This window comes from Ornithodoros turicata, chromosome 5 (genome assembly GCF_037126465.1).
Source record: "Ornithodoros turicata isolate Travis chromosome 5, ASM3712646v1, whole genome shotgun sequence".
Lineage (NCBI taxonomy): Eukaryota > Metazoa > Arthropoda > Arachnida > Ixodida > Argasidae > Ornithodoros > Ornithodoros turicata.
The window spans coordinates 77,859,797-77,885,442 of NC_088205.1; the positions used below are offsets into that span (position 1 = coordinate 77,859,797).

The window sequence follows — 25,646 nt, forward strand, 5'->3', positions numbered from 1 at the left end:
AAGCTTCCGTTCGGGATCACAGACTATAACATCGAGCTTAATTGCAATTTAAGGGAGCATAAGCTGTAATTACTCGTGTACCTACTCCTCCACTAAATGATGTGCTTTGAAGGGAAGCCCTACCCGGAAACAAATCCCTGACTTAGCGCCGCTACATTTTGAATACGTACTACTTTCCCAGAAGTAGGGGCTTCTAAGGAATCTCTGAGAAGCTCGCGTTAGGTGTTGCGTCACCAACAGGGTCTACACGCGCCGATTCCCTCTCCGCTCTCTCCCTCTCCATCTTCTCGCTATGACGGTACAGAGTGCTTACAATAACACGGTGCCGAGCTCACCGTTAATGAAGCGCACGTGCAACGTTTCTCCCGTATTTTGTATTCACCGTTTTATATGGTATTATAAGGAGTTCACTGGGTATTGCAGCATACTAGTAGAAAGCTGCAGAGGCAGAAATAATGCGTAACTTATTTTATAGCATAATTATCATATTCCTTTATAAAAGCTCCCGGTTTCATCATCACCCATTAGCGAAGAAAACGTGCATAATTGCTTCGTGTCTTAAGAACGTTCGCATTTTTTGTTTAATTCCGCGTCAGCGCCGCGAAGCAAATGTGGCTATGAGTGACGTACAGACGAAAGTAGATGAAGACAGGAGAGCGGGAAAGAGTGGGGGACAGGAGGGGGAGGGGGTTAGAACGCATCCTGGGCCGACTTCGGGGGGAACTGTGCCGGCATTCGTTTGGAAAGTCTGCCGGAGAACCTCAGAGAGCACATCCGGTGCCTGGATTCGAACCCACCACCTCCCCAGCCCTCAGCACAACCTTATCTAGCACCAACGAGTGAATGTTTTAACCCGCTCGGCCATTCGCTGGTGAACTATAAAAAAAAAAAAAAAGAGTCCAAACATTGGTTGGTTTGGTTGATGGGGGAAAAAGTAAAAAGGGGTAACACGTTATAACGTATTCACTCCAATGGCTCGTCATACCAGAGTGTCGAACCGAACCGAAACTGAAAACCGGAATTAACCGGAATTTTTAGCTGGAACTGAACCGGAACCGAACCGATATAAAAACTTCCGTTACCGGTTCGGGATATCGGTTCAGTTCGGGTTGGTGTGTGGTGGTGGGGGTGGTGGTGGTGGGGGGGGGGATTCGAGCGGTCTGCCTGCCTAGATTGGCAGCACCTTGCTCGGAGAAATGATGAAAGGGGGTCCTATTGGTCGAAAAAAAGAAATAAACGCATAAAAGCCGCAACTAAGAGATCTTGTACCATGTTTAGTGGCTACTTATAATTTTGTAGCATATTAGATTCTCGAACCGGTTCCGGACCGGCTTACAGCCTCAGATCCGATATATGTGAACTCCGGAGCTGAACCGGAACCGGTACCGAACCTTTATGGCCGAACCCGAAACAAACTGAAAAACGTTTCGGTTCGACGCTCTGCGTCGTACTGACCGCATGGACACCGTATGTGGTTGCCGTCCTTTGAGAAAAGGTCACCGACCATGCAGCGACCTTGCTCGCTATCAGTGCACTGTCTATCCAGCCAGTTCAAGTTGCCTCGCATTTTATTCTACAACGCACAACCTTCATTCAGCAAGTTTCAGTCCACAACACGCAACTCGAACGAAATCATATCCCGTTCTCTCTTGAACAAAGGGTCACATGTTTCAATGCGATTGAAGTTGTTTACTGAATTCGAGCTAAGGCTTTGTGTGGTGTAACGTGCTATCGTATTACTTTGTCTGAGACGAAACACCGGACGAATCTTTCGAGATTAAATGATTCGCGATTCATGGGCGTATCAAATATTTATGATTATCAAATATAAATATCAAATATCCATATAAAGCGGATTTGCTGAAACCTGATAAGAGGGTTCCTTCGGGGACTGAGGTTCCTTCGGGGACGGAGACTGACTGGGACTGATGTTGAAGAACCCCGGTTTCGCTGCGCTTGATCGCACGATATACGCAAGGGTGCTTCACATGGCATAGAACATTGAGGGCTGTACAGGACATGCACCTTCCTTCGTTGTCGTTCCTGCGATGATAGCTGTTGCAAACAAAACTGACCGGCAAGAGCTTCATAAATATTTAATCGGTGCAACGCTACTTTGTGAGCAAACGTGTGGGAAACCTGCTAGAAATATAGTGTGACCGCATGTAGCGAACGCAAGTCCAAAAATGATTTATTATTCCTGCATGAGGAACGCGCTGCGATGTCAGCTGGCTGGCTGACTAGCCACAACTCGTCGTCGTTGCTACAAACGCCCTACTCGATGCAACAACAACAACATCAACAAATACATTGATGATGATAATGAATGGGGAAATTCGCCAACTGGGTTGTGGCCCTTTACCCCAATACCGACGGTACTGCATTAGATGTAAAATGACAGCGAGGGGACGAGAGGGTAGAGACGGTAGCAAGGCCGCACATCAGGATTACGGAACATAATGGAGACCTGTGTCTTGCGGAAAATCCAGGAAACTCTGCAGGGCACAACGGTGTTGCAGGATGTCCGTCCTGGGCCCAAGGATTGTCGCTAAAGTCAAGCGCCAAAGTTGCCAAAGTGAGCGGCAGAGATTGGCTTCAGTCGATTTCGCAAACTGGAACGATAGCTCGGAAAGCTTTGCTTATTTTCTTTTTCTTTCAAAAGTTAAGTTGCTAAATTAAATTCCTACTGCCTGAAGAAGCCAAGTGGTATTAGCGTTTACATGGAGGATAAAGCTTGGCCCTGAGTTTTCCTATGGTTCCACGCTTTCCCAGTGTTCGCACTATCATCAATAAAGCAATCAATCAATCAATCAAATAATTTAACTTAAAATTCTGTAATTTTTAATACCTAATTAATAAACTTAATTAAACGGTCCTTAAAATTTCATACCACTTTCATTTTCACCTCCATTGTCACTTCCTCGAATTGCTATTCACATTGGCGTCGTATTCATATTCATGCACGCTCACAATCCAACTGCCGAACGACCGCTTTCCAAGCCACGAGGTGGATATCGACGGATGCAGAATCTTTTCTCCCACACTAATACTACACCATTTAAAGCGCAATGCCGGCTGTCCATATCCATAAGCTATATACCTCATAGTGTGCACACATCTTAAGAAGCTGCGTCATACTCGCTGTAGCATGCATAGCTGACGGCTCCACAAGCCGTCTTTCTATTTGTCTCCTGCCGTCCAAACATCGAACGACTTCCTAATGGGACGTAAAGCGTGCTTTCCCTCAGGAAGAGACATATTGCGGCGAAGCTATCATTAAGGCGTTGTGCAGCATCCACTTCATATTTCGTGTCATTTCGATATCAATCTAAACACAAATTTTTGAGACTGGTGCTCACGATTTTAAACTAATTTCACGTATATGTGTATTTTACAAAATCACAGTTCCAAGTAACTTGAAATGTTCAGAAATACAGAGAGATAATTCGTGGAATCTGTGTGCTGGGAGCATTTCCCGAAAGGCCAACTACAGCGACGGCCTCCAGTCCCAAAACCCATATTTCACCTTAAACGCCCTACAGCGGAGACAGAGTGAATAATTAACGCAAACGAGAGCTCTCTCATTCCCTCTGGCATGCATTTGGGAGGAGTGCCAGGCCGTATCCGCAGTTGCAATAGGCTTATCGGACAGATCCCGTGTTTTCCAAAGAATAATCAGTCAACCGAGAGCACGAATAAATTAAACCTTGTAGGTGTAAGATAACACAGCATAATTCAAGATAAGATAATCCTACGTACAGGAAGCAAACTTTAACATTTACGTAACATGCTCTGCAACTGCCGTTTACCAGATTCCTCGCACGTGCGGTAGGCAATATATAGGACAAACCGGGCGATGCATTAACGAACGACTCTATGAGCATAGAGGGTAAAATAATACACAGTCCAGTTCGTTGAAATGTCAAGAAAAATAATAACGAAAGAATGAAGCACGAAGTCTTCGTGACTTCTTGACTTTGTGTTTCATTCTGTCGTTATTATTTTTCTTGACTCTATGAGCATTAAGACACTGTAAAGAATAGGAAAAAGTGAGGTCTAGGCGAGCATTGTCACGTGGGAAAATGTCAACCAATTCTTGATCAGTGCTGCACATGTCATGAGGGAACGTGAAAACTTTAAGACAAACAAAGACGGCTCGAAAAAGCCGGCGACGTCAACAAGATCCGTTACATTTTGGATCATTTTGCTAGGGGTACAGATCTTGGGGTAAAGCAAATCGTAAAAGTGGAAGCATGAAGACCAAGAGTCGATATTACCTACTATATGGCCAATATTATATTCTACAGCATTATTCTCATAACGTTTCCACTCCTGACAGTCCAAGCACGTACGCCACCGTTATTGCACTGTAAAACTTACTAGCCTTAAGTGTCTTAGTGTATTTGAGTTAGGTCGACCGTCGCTATTGAATTATATTAGCGATCTTTGTATCTTTGAAGCCCGTTCGTTAAATTTTGCGTTGCAAAAGAAACAGTAAATTGCTAGCTGAAGGATCTTAATCGTTTCACCGTCGTTTTCCTTTCGTAAATGTTACACTATATTGACACAATACGAGAAATAAATCTGGAAGAGCGTTGATTTTCAGCGTATGATACAGCAATTTTACCTAACCGGTGCTCGCACAAACGAAATCAAATAAAAATAAGACGGTCGAGAGCAACTGTTTAATATACAAAACAAGACCTTCGTGTAGTTTGCTGCACTTAGAGCTCTGCGAAAGTTGGGATTTTTCGAATACCTAAGCAAATAACTGTATATTCCGTTCAAATTCTTTATCGAGTCAAACCGAATTTTCTGCTTCGCTTTGGGATTTCTTAAGATTGCTTTTAGAATTGGTGGAATGCGTACGCAAAAGCCTTTAACCTTTCCAGATAACGTGGTATTTACGAAGTAGCGACGAAGCTAAAATTCCTCCCTTGTTTCTAGATCACGTGATGTTTTGCAAGCAGAAGGCGAAACCAGAAGCAAAATTACATAAACGATACTGGGTGTGCAGGTAGCGAGAAAACAGCTCTACAATTAAGAGGATTATATTGATGGCCCGCGAGCACAGAGAAAATGGTGTCCACGTCCCAACGAATTTTCCACGGCTTTTCTGCATTAGAGATTTTCTTTTTTTAAACCTTAAACGATAAGCATACTAGAGACTAAAGAATTTTATAGACTGCTCGTCTTGGTGTTGAGTTTCGTGCCGCTTAATCGCTTTAAACGCGAGCCCTTTGGTCGGGAGATTATGTGCTGATCAGAATATTTTATTTAACATATAATTATCAAAGTACACAAGTTACTTCTCAGGTTACACTTTGCTTGTAACTAACACCATAACAACGTAGATGTTCTGCGTGTGAACTATCGTATTATGTGCTTGTGTGCCCGATCCCTCGTCTTTCAATATTTAACAAAGTTCATCAAAATAGCTCTCGAAGAAACAGTCCACAAAGACTGGAAACTTAGCCCCGTTTTTTTTTTTGCATTCCCAGAGTCCCAGGGGAATTATTCGAACTGACGTAACGGGTGTTGTTGGCAGAACAACTCGTGACAACCTATGCAGCTCTCATGAATACTTTTGTTTAACCGGTCACGTCTGAAGGGTTCAGAAAATATCGCGCGATTGCATTAGCGATAAAAGGGAAGTGAGGGGGGGTGGGGGATATGTAAAGGCAAAGTAGGCGGAGAGAAAGGTCGCGATTATGAGGACCTGCTGCTCCACATTCAGGCAATAGCCGTTGAAACACACATGTGCCACTGGAACACTGGTGATCTTGTTCCGTGTTTGCGCCGCAAAGCAAGGAACACTGATGACGTCACAGCCAGTCACCACAGTTATCCCGTGTCCATTAAGACGTTGAGATAATGGTTTGTCTAAGAGCCCCATTAATGGGCCAGTGGTAACCCTGCGTAAAGCGAAGCGTAAACAGGATCTCGGCGCCGTTCATATGCTGCACAGCGTAGGAGGATGTGCTCAGTGTCTGCTAGTGTGTTCGGGGAACCCCACCCACACATGCTTCCCGCTCCTTCCTGCTGTCCTCTATCCACCTGCCCACGTCTGTACGCCGCTCATATCCATAATTGCTTCGCGGCGCTATTTCCTCGTTCCCTACATCCTGCGAAGCGTGTGGGAAGTATTCAGGCGGAGTCGATGCATTAGAGACGTATGCAGTCTACTTACGTCTGTCCTCCTCAGGTACCCGCGGATCGGCTGTAGAATATGTACCACTGCGCCCATACACCTTGTTGCAAGCCCATTGGCCGAGACTGTGCGCGCGCTCCGATTGGTCGACAAGGTTTTGAAATCGCATTTTGTACGCGCGTAGCGTATGTGCGTGCAGCGTCTCGGCCGTTTCAGCGTAGTTTCGCAAAAGCACGGCACGGCCGGCGCGGCGTCCTCCTGTGTTCAGTGTTCTGGTGGTGTCAATCGACAGAATAGTGTGTAGAAATATGTTCGCGGGTTTATCCGTGCGTCAATGTGAATCTACGCGTGTTGTGCTGTTTCTGGAAACAACCATTATCCCACGAACAGTGTATCAACTGCGGTACTGGAATTCTTCATGGGTTGGAGCTGTTGGATGAGCGTGAAGAATACGTGCAGGCGCCGTCGGATTTCGAGGACTGACAACAATGACAGGATTACGTGCCACACAAGCGCTTTCCGCTTCGCTGCTATGTATGATGCAATGCAAGCAGCGAAAGAACATGCTCATCGTGAAATGGTACGCAATCATGAGACTGTGGCTCGGTATTAGGAATTAAACGGTGTGTTCGTTCTTCTTCAAGTTCGAACTTTGTTCCAGTGCGCCAGCAACGCAGTGGGCTTTGTATGCACAGTGTACCCATGTATCAGATCTTTGAATCAGTGCTTTGTGTCAAATAAATGTTTATTTTAGCCACAAGTCGCTTGACTTATTTTGAATGCCGAATAACGACTGCAGGCGCGAAATCCAGTAGAAGTTGATGGTAGCAAAGACCGACCGAAAGGCCAGCCAAAAGATCCAGGCTCCTGATTGGCCGACTGGTTACGCATAATATCTACAATGTTGCAATTTCATTGATCGTGTGCCCAGTGTTGTGTGAATTATCACAAACTATGGGCTCTATATGGGGAGCTGTTGGAGCCTGCTTACGTCACGTGTGATGGAGAGATCCATATTGGGGTCAAGCGTCTAAATAGTTGTTTGTAGGGCTGCCACAGACCGGCGGTATCTAAGCAACGCATCCGCCGCAAACTCTCGTAGGAGAAGGTTGGCGTACGTAACGTAAACAGTATGGCGTGAGATGCATAACGGAGAGAGTAGAATAGCGTGCGTCTCAGTGAGCTGTGCTCTACGCGACCGTCACTCCGAAGTAAGGATGTGTGCTTGGCTTTGGTTTGGTTTGATAGCGGCGTGCACCTACTGGTGCAACGTAGGCGCTCCACATGCAACCGACAGTCTTTGAAGGGTGCCCTTGATAGGCCGGACCACTTAAAATGGAGAAGATGCCGAGGGACTGGCGAGATCAGAAAACATAACCTGCCACTTTGCGCCCTCTTGCGCTTTCTGAAAGTCATGGGTGTTCCGGCCATCTTTTAAGACTCGAGACTCACAGTATCTCGAAGGAGTGATTAGCGTCCTCATATAATATCCACAAAGTGTTCTGGAGCACCTGGCTGTACTGCAGCGGCTAACGTCTCTCTCTCTCTCTCTCTCTCTCTCTCTCTCTCTCTCTCTCTCTCTCGCGAGGCTCGAAACATCCGCTTGAGCACGACAACATAATTAGGTCTAATCCTCACGTAGGCCATCTTCGAACTTAATTTCGAGGCTTTCGTGAAGGGTTTCATAGCAGGTCATCTAAGAACGTCGTTATCCGATTAACCTTATGAAATGCAAAGTTGTTTCGAAACGACGTGGGATCGAGAAAGTTGATACAGGTACAGCTCGTAGAGAAAAAAAATATCAACTTTTATTCCGTGTTATCAGCGCGAAGCAACTGCAGCTATGAGGGATGGCAGATGAAGATATGGTACGATACAGATATGGCAAATGAAGCAGGAATCATGACAGTGTGGGGAAGACGACGATGTGAACTTGCTGCCGCGCTGACTCGTCAGTTCTATCGGTAACGTCTTGGAGTGAAGCCCCAGGTTGACCAGCTCGCGTAGCTCAGTGGTTAGCGTGCTGGTCTTGTCACGTCGAGACCTGGAGGTACCCGGGTTCGAATTCCGGTGCAGGCTGTGTTGTCTGGGGTTTTTCCCGGGATTTCCCCCAGTCGCTTTCATGCGTATGTCGGCACAGTTCCCTTAGAAGTCGGCCCAGGGCGTACATTCCCCAGGGCGTCCCACCTCTGGGAGGCGGACAACGGAGAGCCCTCTCGCCATCACTACCACCAGCAGCAGCAGCCCGGGGTTGAGAAACTCCCCAGCACAACCGGGACATTCCATCAACACCGATCAGGACTCATGTAGAGCAACAACATCGAACACCATAGCCCGGTAGACAATCCGGCTATTCATCATTCCAAATTTCACAACGACCACCGCCATCAGGCTACAGGATCCGCATTCAGGAGCAGACGATGGCGCTATGGGGGCCCGCCTCGTGAGTCTACCGAGCACGTCTTCCACGAGGGAGCCCTCGACACGAGCGATAATTTAGCCCAGCATTTCCCAAACTTGTTGTGTGGGACCCCCAAAACCACTGAATCCATTGGAGGACCCTCGCCTTAACTACGGTTCTTGTTGACATAAATAAGGAACGTGAAGAAAGAAAAGAATGTGAAAAAAACAAACAAACAAGGCACCACAATGCAGGAAACGAGAAGGTAGTATGACGATGACGATGATGGTGAGTTTTATTATTATTATTATTTGATTTTTTTTTTTTTTTTTTTGCGCATTAACAAGAATATTTTTGCCTTCTTACCACACTTTGGGAACCACTGCTGTAACCACTACGCGCAAGGTAACTTGGTGAAAACAATGATGAGCCTTACGACCAGGACTTAACCCCCTAACATTGTCCATAAGTGCTGGCAGTGATTTTACGGTAAAACGCTCTTGGGCTGATGGATTAGGACGTAGTGGAAAGGAAGGAAGGTATCGTCGACGGCTTTGCCAGAAATAGCCGCTCCTGGCTGGCGTCTTGAACACATCCTATACATTTGGTTGTTTTCGATGTCACGTATCTTTAAGTGCATTCCTGAGACTCGTGCCTTTGTAAGGGTCATTCATTCGATTCTCCTAACAAACTTTTAACAAGTACTGACGTGAAAGTTTCCGTAGCGAGGCGGATGGCTTGATGTATTCGGTCTAGCACTTTTAAGGCTGAAGGCGAGCCGTAAAACACACTTCCGTAGTGTATTACTGGTTTTTTTTTAATTCCGTGTTAGCGCCGCGAAGCAACTGTGGCTATGAGCGGCGTGCAGATGTCGACAGATGGAGAGAGGACAGCAGGAAGGAGTTGGGGGACAGGGGGCGGTTAGTATGCTCCTGGGCCGACTTCAGGGGGGAACTGAAGCCGACATTCGTCTGGAAAGTCTTCGGAAAACCCGGGGAAAACCTCAGGCAGCACAGCCGGTGGTAGGGTTCGAACCCACCATCTCCCAGTCTTCAGCACGACCTTGACCATGCCGCTGGTAGTGTATTATTGTGCACACCACAGAGTCATAAACCCCCCTCAATAGCACTTGACCTGATCACCATGATTTGTGTGAGAATACCTTTAGAATATCAAACCACTTCGGGCATTTCTTTCTGATGTAGGCAATATTCGTGTAGAGGTGGTGGTGGTGGTGGTACTGTACGCGAGTCCTGACCGGAGGTGAAGGAATGCCCCAGCGGACAGATGTTCGAGGCCTCACCCTAGACAGGACCCTAGACGCCAGACCTCGGGCAGACCGGTCGTCTACCCATCGTTGCCCCACTCCCAGCCCCCCACCCTATAGGAAGGTGCCGGTAGACCTGGCTGGCACGCGCAGTGGTATGCGGAACGAAAGGCGGCTTTCCATCAAAAATTACGCCACAAAATTTATGTTCGTTTTTATACGACAAGGTGTTGCCAGCAAGTTTCAACCAGGGCTCCGGAAAATACACATGGTTTTCTTGCGAAAACAGTGCGTACAGTTGAAATTATTTTCTTGCGCCCGCTTACACAGGCGATTAAGTGTGAGCTGCCTGAGAGATTAGGGGATGTATGAACGTCGCAAACTAGAGACAGTGGCAGTACTGAGCTTCCTAGAAGTATGACACTCGCGATTGAATTCACCTTCAAAACAAAAAGTGCCATGCTTAACACATACGGATTACCGAGGGACTCTCGAGGTAGAAGAACAGAGACAAGTAAAATTGACTCTGCAGTGCACGAAAGCTTCTCTTACCTGTGTTTACAAGCGTAAGAGATTATCAGTTGTGCCTCGCCCAGCGCGAAAAGCTTTTTTGTAGTCATTTCGCCGCAGCGCACTACTCTTTTGACAGCAATAACACCGTGAGCTTTTAAGCCATCAAGTAGATCGTCCTCAGAGCTCTCCAGAGGGTCATCCTCTGAGATGACTGTCCTCAGTTTTGTGACAGATAGGAAGCGCCGCTTCTGGGGAGTATATTTATGAGGCCCCCTTAACAGGTAACACGTCTCCGTTACTGCTATAAAAAAAGCTGCCTGCAATAAGCAAACTTTACAAAAATACGCATTTCCCTTGAAAATATGCCTGATATGATAAGACGGGATAGCGGGTCCCGTGCCCAATCTTCATCGAAGGAAGGGGGGAGCAAAGACAGAGCTGATAGAGGCGGACGCCCCCATGTCCTCCCCCACTCCCATATCTTTCAACGCCCCTCTGTCCTACTAACCTGCAGCAAACACGTCCTTTTTCGGCTTCGTATAGAGCGGCGATAATGTATCAATGCGCATTCCATGAAAGCCACTTCTATTATCTCAGCTTAAGCCGATCACGGTAGAGACATATCCACTTAAAATCGGTTGACAGTAGCGCTACGTACAAAGCAAACAACAACAACTTTATTGCAAGATGATGAATGACAGCATATTTCTCCGCATCAGCACGCAATCAACATTTCAGGAGGAGGAAAGTACAGTAATGCATCCTCCGAAAGCCTTGCTGGAATGAGATTTGTGTTGCGCAAAGATACGTGGGAACACTAAATAACATTACCCGACAAAAGCATGCCGGTAAAGGCTTTCAAAGTCTCCATCATACGGGGGCACACATTGAGCACGATCTTGGGTACCACCAACGTAGGGTACGCTTCTGCCCACTCTGCAATGCTGCTGGGTTTGTGTTTAACGTGTTTACGAGACAAGTCTCCTCCATCGTGAACGAACTTGATGAAGCGCTTGATGAAGATGAACTTGTTCGTTTTCGTCGCGATGTTGAAAGGTTCTGCTAAAGCTTCTGAAGTATAGCCCCCGTAAGGTATGCTCTCTCTTCTAATATCCTTTCATTCCATTCAGAGAAGCCGCTTTGAACGGAGATTGCAGTAATACAATGCAAGTAATACTCGAATTTTTTTTTTTGTATTATAATACGTAATACAAATACACTTATCGGATGGGTATTATAACACGTAATACAAATACTCTAAAGTATTACAGTAACGGTATTATAATACAATGTATTTGTAATACTGCCCAGCCCTGGTCTGGACACAACACAGTCCAGACAAAGTTTCGCAAAATGAGGACTATATCGAAATGGATGAGAAACGTGAGCCTATGGTGCTATTCCCACATGCACGTTTCTTCACGGACCACGTGTCCGTGCCGAGAAACTCTCGGCGTGTCCCATTCGGGTCAGTCTTTTCATGCGCTCAGCTCGCAGTGTCGGTGAGGAGACGGCAATTCAGGAACGGTGCGACATCCTAAAGGAACTTTTATCGGCTGACGCTGCCGAAAATTTTCACACGTGCCAATAAACGGAACAGTTTGTGGAACGACGCAGTTTGTGGAGCTCTTTTGGTCATCGGAGTACATCGCGAACTTCAGAGAAGTGACGCAATTAGGTTGTTCTCCCGATGGACGACGTATCAGGTTGTGTTGAAGCGGAGTGCTGTGCTGGACAGCGTCGTGCTCGGTTTCGCTTTTGTGGAGCTAGTTTTATGTACATACGAGTAAGAAGTCAAAACTCCTCTTCCCGTGCCTACAAGGATGAGCACTTGGGAACTCGTGTAGTCCTACAGCGCAGTACGGTATCAGCGGCATGCATAACACGATATGCGAATATTTACGTTGCTTATTTATCGTTTAATGCACCTCTGTGCGGTGCGAACGCACGCAGACGGCAAAAACTACGCAGATGACTGGGGAGACATGAAAACAGCGCACATAGGACACGGACGAAGTAAAGAGGACAGGACATCTGACTGGACTGGCTGTTATCATGCCTCCCCAGTGTATGAACCGATTATCCCTCTACTGCACAGTATGCAGATGAGGACTTTGTCGTCTGCTTCGGAAACTGGAAGGGAGAGAGAACGCCCTTATTTCGGGCAGACGATATACAGAGTGTCCCAGAAAACGTGTCATTGAATTATAGTTAAAAACTACGTCACCTAGAATCATGTGGTAAGCGGCATTTGTTCTTGCTACGTTTTTGCCACCTCCTGATGTGAATGTCATGTGACGTAAGTTTTATTATGTAAATATTTGCGAAATGAACTCGGACATTTGCCAAGTAAAGGTCACTTTTTTACCCCACCAATGTGAAGAGCGTGCCGAATTTACTCAAATTCATGGTAATTGACAAGGATATTAACGAGCTATCCCATCGAAAAAAAAAATAGCCGATCATCATGCTTTTCGGAGCACCTAAAGCATAGCGCTCGGCGATTTTTCAACGCAATCGTTGCCAGTCCGACGAAAGGATGTTGCAAATCCAACACACAACGCGATATAGTACAAAAAGTGACAGTTCTTGAAATTGGGAGGGGAATGATCCCAGCGGAAGCCGGATGCGATGAGCCATGTCTGTTTTATCTCTGTCTACTATCATTCTGTCGGCTGGGTTTGCAAGCTCCTTTCGTCGGACTGACAACGGTTGCGCTCAAAAAGTCATCGAGCGCTATGCTCTGGGTGCTCCGAAAAGCATGATGTTCGACTATTTTTTCCCGAAGGGATAGCTCCTCAATATCGCTGTCAATTATCATGAATTTGCGTAAATTCGGCACGCTCTTCACATCAGTGGGGTAAAAAAGTGACCTTTACTTGGCAAATTTCCGAGTGGAGTTCGCACAGATTTGCATATTAAAACTTACCCAAACAGCACAATGTACTGAAAGTCGAGTGCGATAGGGGTGGACGGTATGTGTCTTATCAATGTTCTTTAGTTTCATCAGTCTGTTCAAGGCCTTCCACCCACCCGTCCACCCCTATTGCACTCGACTTTCAGTACATTTTGCTGCTTGGGTACGTACGTTACATGACATTCACATCAGAAAGTGGCGAAAACGTAGTAAGAACAAATGCCGTTGACAGCATGATCCAGGTGGCTTGGTTTATATATATATACATATACATAATTCAATTACGTTTTCTGGGACACCTCATAGATCAGGGGTCGCGTTGACAAATTCGTGTTAGCATGGTTTCACACTAACATTTTTTTCTCTCTCTCTCGTCCGTGTTTCTCACGTGCGAGGAACGGACCATTAAAGCCCTGGTGCTATTCACACATGCACGTTTATCTGTGCTGAGAAACTTTCGACGCGTCCTATTCGGGTCAGTCTTTTGATCAGCTGTCGGTGCGCCCTTTTACATAACCGAATCCCTCGTCCGTGTGCATCCTGATATTGATCAAAATACGAGATTAAATAAAGAAGGGGAAGACCAGTGTTCTTTGAGGTAGGCCACCCTCAAGGACAACGGCCTTACAAGATAGGCGAAACACCAGTTTCTGCTGTTTCTGTAGGATTCTGTCAGTCTTTTTGGCCCGCCGTCTCGCCATTCCGTGATCTCAAGCTATCACTCTTAGAGATTCATACCGCGTCATTTTTGCCTGCCGTATAGCTGTGACGAATGATTTACGACAAGAAACGTTGCAAGCAGGGAACGTTTTGAATTGCAGTCTTTCGTCAACACAGAGACAAAAATATGACTTGTACATATAAAAATATATGTAAAAATATAAAAATCTTGTTTATAATATGCACGATATGACCGCCAATGGAGCAACAGCAGTATGTACTTGAAGCACGAGAAATAGATATTGCACCGTCATTAGACACATTCGGCAACGAGATGCCTATACGGTAAAATGTTGCCTAGAGAAGTGTATGGTAGCGGAAAAGTAGCGGCATAGTATATGCGTTACTTTTATTTGGTAGCGGTAGCAGTATCGCACTACTTTTTTTTTTTGTAGAGTAGCGGGTAGCAGCATTCCGTTACTTCGTTTTGCTAGCGGGTACAACACTGCTGCAAAGTGATCCCGGAGGAATGCCAGAGATAATCGTTCCGAGACAAATCACGAGAGAGAGAGAGAGAGAGAGAGAAAGAGAGAGAGAGAAAGAGAGAGAGAGAAAGAGATCGGCTTACAATACACGGAACATTGCTATGCCGTATGCGTGTCATTTGGGACGACTAACTTCAGCCCCCCGGCGAACTAACGAATGCCTCTGTTTACGACGAGTAAACAAAGCCACCCTTTTCTTTCACAGAAAGTCCTCATTATCCCCGTATTCTAGGACTATCCGCGTCGACCTTATTTCTTTTTCCCACTTCTTGGATATCGCAAGAATGGCACGTTCGCCGTCAAAATACGAACTAACTATGTGGTTCCCGGTCGTGTGGTGGCGAAATTTGTCCGGATAGCTCGTCCCTGGGGTGATTTGCATGTCTTTCCTAATGAGGTTGCATATATTGTTATGTAGTTGTATTCTCGGGAGGCGTTATTCTCTTTTAAGCGCTGAACCGGCGCTTTTTTATGATGGTATTGCGCACACCCATTGTCTAACGAACGGATTAAGCGCGTATTCCCGTATCGCCTTGATTAAGGGGGACGCACTCTGACAAACTGGCGGATGGTAACGCCGAAACTATTGTTGTAAGTTCCGCCAAGTTTAGTGCACGTACAAAAAGCGATTAATTATGCTATGGGAATAAACTGGACGCGGTTTTCAGTATGATATTGCCGCAACAGCTCGGAAAGCCAAGTCTGCAGCCACAAAGCTCAATTACCGTACACTCAACTACTACTCTAAGAAAAACAAGGGAGTAAAATTGGGAGTAATTGCAACTTCTACTCCCCTAGATTGCAATTAATCCCCATTTTAAGTCCCCTAACCGCGAAAGTTACTCCTCAGCACTGCACATAGTCACTGAACTTCACAAATGCTCTCATGAATGCAACAGTCTACGTAGATATCCCGTCTTCGTAAATTTGATTGAAACAGCAACTTTATTACAAGATGATGACTGGGGAGTTTCATAGCCAGGGGCGATACTCTACCCCATTGCTTGTGGTGACGGGGGGGGGGGGACGAAATAATGAGCCCTTTCACAATAGTGATCGAAGCCCTATGGTATTCAGAAAGGTGAGGAGAGCTTTGAGGACAGAGCATTGGTGGGCTGGATGTGGCCAGGGACCAAGCAATTTTGTGTGAGAGAGGGGGCGTGAGTAGAGAGTACGGTTCGAGAAGGTTGGTAGTGTGGGCAATGGAGAAGAATGTGCTCTAGATCTTCTACTGCACCGCAGTGACCGCAGTGGGGAGAGTCAACTTGCCTCAAGCGGTAACGCCACTGTGCTGTGAAAGCCACATCGAGGCGCATTCGATGAACTAATGCGGCATCTTGACGAGAGATATGCCGAGGCATGAGGAAACCGAGGGCTGGATCAACTCTACTCAGCATGGCTGGTGGGAGAATGTCAGCGGTCCATTGGCGGGTGGGTAGCCAGGGGAGTCACGAGGCGTCGAAGTACGGAACGACGATCTCCTCTAAACAGCGCAATACGCGTTCGGCTCCGAAACGAGAGAGAGCTGCTTCTGTGGCGCTGTCGGGGCTGTTCATTGCCTTCGACACCGCAATGGTCTAGAACTCATTGGAGAACCAGCCTGTGTCCTGCTTCGTATAGACAAGGTTGTAAGCCATTAACACATCCATGACCAACGGTGCGGATGAGCCTCGGATGCCAGAATTTTCAATTGCTTGCAGCGCAGATGTTGAGTCAATGAATACGACCCAATCCCGTGGGGTAAAGTGAACGATGTGCTGCAGAAAGAGAAGTATGGCATAGAGCTCCGCAGCTGTGGATGAGGTTTGATGCGAAAGGCGACGTCCTTCTACTACGCCTTCGGATGGGATGACGAATGCCGACGCGGACTTGCCATTTCGAGATGCGCCATCGGTGTATGCTGCGGCAGAGGTAGAAAACTTCGGGTCTACCAGAGCATAAAAATGGTCTCAAAGGACTTGAGGGGGAACCTGATCTCTGCGGTCCTGGAGGTCCGGTAGACGTGCGAAGGTGGGTGGCACAGACAGAGACCAGAGGGCGTTCGACGGTGTGCGTCCTTAGCTATGAAGCCAGTGAGAGACTGGCGTGTCCTCTGCGCTAGGCGATGGAAATCACTTTCAGGACGGTATCGAATTTTCCTGAGGAGTGGGTGACGGGGAATCTGCGCACGCAAACGTAGGAAGTGTCGAGCCGTTTCACGCTCACTCTCTCAGGACCTCCACCGGGAGTTCACCAGCTTCAGCTATAGGACTTGCCGTGTTTCAGCCATTCTTGGAACTCCAAGGCAGCGACGAAGGCTTCGGGCAAACAGGGTCCGAAGGGTATTTAACGACATTGTACATTGAATAAATCTACTTAGGAATTTTCCTACCGGCACAGAGGAAGAAATAGTTAGATCGTTATTTCTTGCGAAATTGTACCCTATATGCATGTCGCAAGATTTTATATCGCTCGACATATCACGATTGACGGTTTAATTCGAAGTATTTTCATTAATGAACACGAATTATGTACCTGGGACTGTTAGGAGAGAGCGTGAAATGCAGTCCACACTCTAACATTCATTCGGGGGGGGGGGGGGGGGGTTGTTGTTGTTACCGTTAATAAATTTTCCTATTACAACATTCATTTACTCCCCCGAAAGGGACTAATTTTTGTGGCAACGCATTTACTCCCCAAATTGACTAAAATTACTCTTTTTTTCTTAGAGCGTAGAGGATGATGGCATCGAAAAATTTGACAAGGCTAGGTCACAATGAACCATTTTACATCTTCGTCGTTCATACCTCAGAGTGTATGGAGCAGGTTAGAGCTTTGCCCAGTATGGAGCAAGTTCTCGCGTGGGGACACTGGCCCTCCATTGCGCACGGTGGACGCCCTTTCGAATAATAACTTGAATATCGCACGCGCTCGGCTGTCTGTCGCAATTTCATCCTGAAGATAGTCTGCGCTGATGTCACATATTGAAAAGTATAATGGAATATGCACTGGAACATATGCGTGAATGAGCGCCAGTAAATATATTTCGCGACCCTAAGTGCTCTACGACGACATAGTGGCACATTCCATCCCCACGTAGGTCGGTTACGAAGGCCCGTCCTCGACGCCCACAGTGGGCCCAGTGACTTCCCTTCACTCATCTTTTCACAATAAAGTTTACACCTTTGGTGCTTGTAAAACTAGCGTTTATAAACTGATGACGTCGACATAACACGTCACAAGCGTATCGAGCTGGTATAACACGAATATCCCTAGCAGGCCATTTCAGGCTTGATCCCTGTTCCAATGAAACATGTATAATATATTCAGCCACGACCTACTCTATACTAAAGACCTGGACAGCTGGCGATCCCCCATGGGAGAGACGGGTCATGGGTTAGTGACGCTGGTGACCGCTGCAAGCGCCACATAGCATTATTGGGGATAGGGAATCACTATGATCCTTGCCACCGTCTGTAGTCTGCTACACAGGCCGTTGCTAAGCACGCGCTATTCTCTCTCTTATACTATGGTGAGCTAGAATGAGCTAGAATCTAGCTCACCATACTTATACTGCTTCGTCGTTGTCAACACAGCCCACCATACATCGCCGCGGTTTCGACAAGCCGCGTGGTGACGAATAGTGCGAGCTAGCTACCATAAGCTAGCGCCAAATCCCATAGCCAAGCGGCGATTGCCAGAACTACTACCCCGGGGCTGGGAGCATTGCGGATGTCCAGGTCTCTAGTATAGTAGTGGGTCGTGATTCAGCAAAAACTAGACTAAGAAAAAAAAAAGAGTAAACACTTACGTCAGCTCTTTGTTTCCCTCCACAGGCCCGTTGGTGCAGCCGAGCCGTTCCGAATCCAGACGGTCCTTCCGAAGCCTATCAGCTGCCACACTGTCCCAGGACACCATTGTCAGCCCCACGGCGCCCACTCAACAAATCATCCGCGCACACCACCGCGACCAGGCAGGCTGCCTCGCTCGGAAACAACGCGTCATCCAAATGCTCTTCGTGGTTGTCGTTGAATTCTTCGTGTGTTGGACACCGCTGTACGTCGTGAACACGTGGTCCCTCTTCGACCCTGACTCCGTCTACTGGGGTCTGGGCTACCAGGGGATCTCCCTGCTGCAGTTATTAGCGTACGCTTCTTCCTGCTGTAATCCCATCACGTATTGCTTCATGAACCGAACTTTTCGACGAAGTTTCCTGCAGCTATTCGCCTGCCCGGCGAGGCACGTCGCACCGCCTTCGCCGATAGAGTCCACGAAAGAACAGATGATTGCGGCGCAGATGAACGACGTCAGACAGTGACTGGCAGAAACTACTGCGTAGCCGAAGCGAGCTGCGTCTCGTGCTCGGCTACGCTGCTGAAAAAAGAAGGAAAGTCAGAGATGTGATAGGCGATATGAACCATTCCCGTTCGTGCACTTGATAAGAGACGTTGGACAAGCAGCGGCCAAACATGACAGAGCTTATCTGAGGAGGATTCAGGTTCCTTCGAAGGAGTGCAACGAAAAGGTTTAATACGCGGGAATAGCACTCGGCGTGCGTCGAGCCAAAACAAAAGCAACAATGTTTTGGTTGATGGTGATTGCGGTGTTTCATCGCCAGGGGCGATGGGATACCTCACTGCTCGCGATAATGCTCACCTGGTATGGCCGTGGATAGCGATAGTGGTCATAGCGCCATGTGTGTGTTTCACGTGATTATGCGTCGAGTCGAAGACATCACGGCTCTTTGCGTTCATGTTACGAGCCAAGCTCGGGATTTTGGGCCACGGAACTCACGATCACAATCATTTGATAAGGTGATAAGGCGTGAGCTCCACGTGAAGGTCGACAACGCCGTATCGCTGAGCTCGATCACGCCGCATATTAGCACACTCACTGGATAACGTCACACTTGCGATAAGAGCATGTGTTATTTTGACGATCTCTGGTCACAGGTGGGATGTTATCAGGTGAGTGCGGGCATGATCGAGCTCAGCGATACGCCACGTCGACCTTCACGTGAGTTAGTAGCACGTGGCGGAGCTCATGCCTTATCAGGACATTGTGACCGTGAGTCTCGCGACCCGAAATGCCGAGCTACGATTACAAGGAATCCGCAATGTTTCTTCGTGGCACATGGTTTGTGGGGCTGGGCCCCAAGTGTCGTCAGGAGTTTAAAATGGTTCGGCAGGCATGATGTTCTCTATAACGAGATTTAAATGGTTTTCAACCGCCAATTCGATAGCCGGTTGGTACTCTATTTTGACTTCTGGATTTTTAAGTTTCAATATCGCAATTTCTCCCCACCATTTTCTGTGAAATGGAATCATATTTGGGGTATGTGCTTCACGCACAAGGCTAAATTTCTTCTGATTGGCTCAATGTTTTCTGAAGCGAGGAAAGCGTCCTTGGAAAAAGAAAAGGCTGTCTCCTCACTCCCTCAAGGGAGTAGCATAACACCTTTCTCCCTATACTGGAGAGTAATATTACTCCCCGGCAGGGAGAAGGTGTTATGCTACTCCCTTGAGGGAGTGAGGAGACACCCTTTTGAGCGTAATTGTACTCTCCAAAAGGGTGTTATATATGTGGCAAGGAAAGGAGTTAAAGTACACCCTTTTTTTTAAGAGTGCAGCGTCAAATGTGGTCCCAGAGCCGCACTTGTTACTGAATAACATGAAACTGCAATTGCATGGAATGGGCACTGACAACATAAGGAGCACGTTGTCTAAGGGACTATCGCATCCGGGAACGTACTTATGATACCGATAGGATAATGTTCGTCACCGTTTCAGAGTCAACTTTGCCGAATTTCTCTTCCGAAAACAGCTTACATATTAAGTAAACGAGTTTTAAAGGTTCGCATTCCATATGCATCCAACACGATGATGACGTAAGCCAGGCACACGAATGAGAGAGCAGCGCAGGCGATTGTCTCCGAGATCGTCTGCTTGGCATTCGCATCGCAATATACTAAGTGAAAAGTCATCGGTAAATACGCTGACTTTCGCTTACCAGTGTGAGTGCAGACGTAACCGTGAAACATGGTGTTACGCTCCTGACTGTACGAACACGTTCGACACTAACCAGAAACAACCTTCCACGCGCCGGTAACAAAGACGCCGTCCCCTAGCATTCCGCCTCGCTCAGCCACCCGCACGCCTGTCAGTCGGTTGCCAAGGCTACCAAGGTCCCTCCGGCTGCTCTGTGATTGGTATTCTCCATGTCAAAGGGCACGCAGTGATTGGCCTCGTCCGTGTGACGTTTCCAGAGAGGGAATCCCGGAATGAGTCGTCTGCTCTTGCCAAGTTTTATATCAAACTACACAGGAACAACGCTGCCAATTCGCGTCGGGTTTTCGGCGTTATTATCAGTGATGAACACGGAGTAAAACAACATTGTAGTTGCGGAATCGACCGGGACGGATGCGATAGTCCCTTTAAGCTATACTGGAAACTAGCCACGGATGCATGTTGCAACTAAAAAAAAAAAAAGATACCGTAGTCAATCCCAGTTGCGCTGTAATCCACGACTTACTATACAAGCAAAGGTATATTAAGCGACAATTCCTTTGTAGAAGCAATACCCCAGCAGCGACTCCGAGCGGCACAAAACGATGTATTCCAGTGAGTATAACCGTTGTTTCGTTGCACTCCTGACGAGGTTCTGACCCTATGTCGACGTGTGTGCGTTTCGTCATTCGAACCGAACCACGTGAACGTGTACAAAGTGACGAATGTACAGCTCAAAAGAGAACCCCTCCACAATTACGTACTACTTAGTGTTCTATATGTCTGTTTCCTGTCTCTTGTCTCATGAAGTCAATTCCCCGGGGCGTTACGAACGTATTTTTTTGAGTCAATGTTCACGATTTAAAACTGCCTGTGTATCAGTAAGAGCTGGAGCAATTGGTAAACTTTAGGTCGATCGTAACCCGATACAAAGTATGAACCAGCACTTTATGACAAAATAGTATGCTTGGAGGCCAGTCTGCTCTATGCCAGACACCCGATAACTGTCTCGCAGCTATAGAATTGTAACACAATGTATTCCACCCGAGTGACAACACAGTGACGAGAGAATTTAACAGGCAGAACAAACGTACTCATCCATGCAGCATGCTGGACTGAAAATTGGAATGCACAGGGGTTACCTGGCAAGCGTGGTATATTTCTTATCAGTTTTATCATCACGTGAGCCTGAAAGACAACCTAGACCTACCTTACAGCTATTTCTTTAGTGCAGTGTTCTGGTGGTGCACTAGCGAAATTAATTGGGCCTAAAATTTTTCAATCTACAGCTCTTGCGTTGATAAGCATTGTGTTCTTACCCGAGCAGCATAATGTACTGAAAGTTCGGGTACTGCTTGCGACACACTTGTCTGTAATCTCCAACTCGTTGAGGAACGATCCCTTATCTGCGATGCCGCGCGAAGTAACTATACCGAAATCGTTTCTGCGGGAAAGCCGTGGGGTCTATAGAGATCGACATGGGACGCAATTTTTCGGTCCGGCCTGATCCACTACAGAAGGTCAGGCCCGCGCGTTGTACAGAGCGCAAATGCCGTGGATAACCCAAAGACCGTACCTCCCAGATATCACGAGTTTATTCGATTACACGTTTCTCGCATAGAGATCCGTACATTGCACCCTTTATTCGCTGCTAAAGATTATTGTGGAGGAAGAGGATGCCGTCAACTGACGGTGGATGAAGCATCATTCGCAATATTTAGAGCACATAGTTAGCTGTGCAGATGCTCATTTCGCTGTTTCTGCTCTTCGAAAGACATTCTCTAAACGCACGTCGAAGCAGCTTTTCTCATGGTTGCGGAACATCGTCGTCATCAGCAGGACTGGATTATGAGGGCCCCCTTAAAAGGTCACCTAGCTCCTGCTGGCTCGGAATACTAAGCGAAAAAGAGAGACGGGCTTTGCACCTTGCCGATGAAAAAGACACTACTTTTGAAAGGAATTCCTTTCAGTTCAGCCGCGATGACACGATACTGTTCGGTTCACCAACGCTGCACCTACTGCACTTAACGCGGAATAAACGTTTAAAAGCAGACGACGCGAGGAAATTATCCACACTGCGGTAGTTCATCGTTTCTCCGCAGCGCGTGCGCCGACACCGCCCCGATACGGGGTCATTCCATGACGAGCTGGACACTGCAGACAAGTGGGTCGCACAGTGTGCATGGGTGTGGCTAGCAGGTGTCTTATCAGTGTGTTATTTCGTTTCGCAGACCTGCCCACGACACAAGCTTGATCTATACCCGTCTACTCACACTTTCAGTAAATTGTGGTGCTTGGGTATGTCATCAGGGGAAATGGCCCGTGCCAACATATCTGATATTAAAACAATTTGCTGAAACTAGAAGCAACCGGACGCGGGAACAACTCGGTCACACAGGGTAAAACATAGTCATTGCTGAGAGATACTCTATCTGTAAATATATACTATTCATACTATGCCCCTGTGATTTTCGAACGTGATGATGCGATGATGCGAATGTGATTTTCGAATTGATTAATTCTTTCGACAAGGTCGTTCTACGGTGCTGGTGCTTTGCTGTATAGTGTAGCATTTAATTTCAGAGAACTTGCTCCGTAGATGAATGACACAGCTAGTTGGAAGCCACTCTATATGGGGCGTCTTTGTTGGAGTTTCGGCCAATGGTGTGAGAATTGGAGCTCTGTACTCCTACGACCGCTTGTAGTGCTGTCAACTGTTGCACTTCGTAGAAAACTGTCATTTCTATAGCTTTAGTTTACGTAACTGGTCCACTCTGCACAGACAATAATTATATAGGCACCACTTATGGCCTTCAGATACGCATGTTCCGAGAAAGTTCGACACTTCATTTATTCTTTCTTCATATATTCACGGCTCCCATAGTTTGACTGCTACAAGAAGTGGCCTTGTTGCAGTGACGCTCACTTTCATCGGGATTTGCAAAAGGTATCGGTAATTGCCCCTAATTAAAGCTCCATGCGAGATGTCATAGATGAGCACGACAACAACATTTACAGTATCCGCATCCACAACCGCGCAACCTGAAATAGAGGTAACCGCGCGGATATTGAGTACTCCGCGATCACTGCACTCGGATGGATAAAATCTATGCTATGAAAATATTAAGTGGCAAGCTTTTTCACTTATGAGCATACAAATTGTCTAGACGTTAGGTCATTCATGGCGTTCCACAAACAGCAGAACAAGGATGCTGCCTATACATCTACGGATGTAACTGTCAAAACTACACGCCGTTTAGTTATCCTTACACGCAACATGACCACGTGGTAATTTTACGCAGGTACGATAAGTTCTAGGATAACCCCGAGTATAAATTGATATATTATGAAGCTTTTTAATGTATAAATTAGTCACCTCACCTCTTCGATATCCGTATTTCGTTATTTGTATCATTCGCGGTGACGTTTCACTTTCGAAACTAAAAATTAAGCAGCGGGGGAAAACGCCAGTCGTTATGTCATTGCAGAAAAATCGAAAAATCGGAGGAAATGAGGAGACAATCATCGCTGGAAAAGGTCAGAAGCGAACTGTTGCAGGTTTATTCGGGTGCCAGCTCGTAGTCGGCGCCAGCCGTGTGGCGATGGCTCTATAGGGCCGCCACAATATTAACTCAAAATTTTTATTTTAAACCTCCCTGGTACGAAATAGCACCGTGCTCATTTCAGTCTTTCTATACCTCTACTTTCTCTCTCTCTCTCTCTCTCTCTCTCTGTTTCTTTTGGCTTCTTACTCTATTTTTTTTTTTTTCACGTGTTGTCGTCTGCGTTTATTGCAGACGGCATCGCATTTCTTTGAATGCTGTCGTCTGCTCCACGTCTCTGCATTTCTGCTAGATTACTCTTCTTGTAGGAGGCCATTGCAGAACATGTACATGAAAATTTCAGTCCTGAACAGCATAATAACAGAAGTAATGACGAAGTATAACTCTTAGATATGCCACTGCAAAAATCTCTTTCCGAATTCCGGAACTGTAGTGGTCCCTTAAATCACTTCGAGTGCATGCTTGACCAAGATGCTCAGCAAACAGCGGTATTCCATTATATTTGCATTGTGACTATGCTTTATATTATACAACAAAACCATGAACAGTTTGTGTGCAACAGTAATTTTCTCGGAACGACTCGCCAAGCTCAAATAACAGCTCGCATGAATATGATCCTTTCCTGTCACTCTTTCACCTTCCCTAAGATTAAAAAGAGAATCATTCCTATCGTAAAACATTTATACCTTGTGCAAAAGTCGTCCTTCTGCCACAAGGATTGCGTTTAAAAGAATATCACGTGACAAGCATTATGACAAAGCGATGTCGAGAACGCTTTTATAGTGCTACTTTTGAGTGATGCGAGCGCAAAGGTTCCAATGTGCATTATGTCACTGCACTGAATTGCCTTCGCGTCAGAGCACCAGATTGAACACAAGTACTACCTTCCGCATATGTATGTCTCGAACAATAAACAAAGGTGGTGTTAAAATAATTTTTCTTCTGCATTTCTTCCACCGAGGAGGAGGGAGGAGGAGTGTCGTTGGGAGGAACCCGAGAGGTCTGCCTGCCTGATTAGGCGGCATGTTTCTCGGGAAGGGAAAGGTGGTGGAGAGGAGGAGAGGGTGAAGTGGAAGACCGAGCGGAATCCGCTCGGGGGGAGGATAGCTGGTTATAGGAAGGCAAAGTTTTCTTTTTCTTATTTTATCGGGTGTGGTGACGAAAAAATGCAATTGCATCCTGTAATTTGGAACTTCAAAATGGTTTGAATATCTGCTTTGGTGGTGAATGCCAGCAACAGTTTACTGCAATGCCAATCCTCAACTCGTTAACCAGAGGATCTCGTTGAAGTTCACCGTAGCGTCTACAGTCTCAGTAATGAGATAGCATATGTCTTTGGAACGTCACGGCCTACCGTGACAGTGTTCCGCTCAAGTTTCCCGCCGGTTTCTGTAGCGACGGGGGAGTGAAGGGCAGCTTCGGAAACGGGATGTCGTTCCCGACAATGCTATTTTTCGCTTCACTTGGCAATAGGAACCAAACATGACATCCTGGTCAGTCACGGGTGCACTGACTGCTGCCTAACGATTTAGTGATAGCAGAAAATGTTATATTCTGATAACAGACCAAGATGGGATTACATCACATGGGAATACAATTAAAATTAGTAGTCCTCAGCCAGGGTTTGTTACCGGAAAGTGGACGA

The 25,646-nt window shown here is 46.6% G+C and overlaps 1 protein-coding gene across 1 annotated transcript in view; it reads left to right on the plus strand.

The window, feature by feature from the left end:
* The window catches only part of LOC135395945 (cholecystokinin receptor type A-like), a 79,511-nt gene extending 60,346 nt beyond the window's left edge, over positions 1-19,165 (plus strand). The window contains exons 7-8 of the mRNA XM_064627030.1: positions 16,370-16,450; positions 18,232-19,165. Coding sequence (XP_064483100.1) covers positions 16,370-16,450; positions 18,232-18,751 — 601 coding nt within the window. The 3' untranslated portion in view covers positions 18,752-19,165. The remainder of the gene's footprint in view (positions 1-16,369; positions 16,451-18,231) is intronic.
* Positions 19,166-25,646: the final 6,481 nt, after the last annotated feature.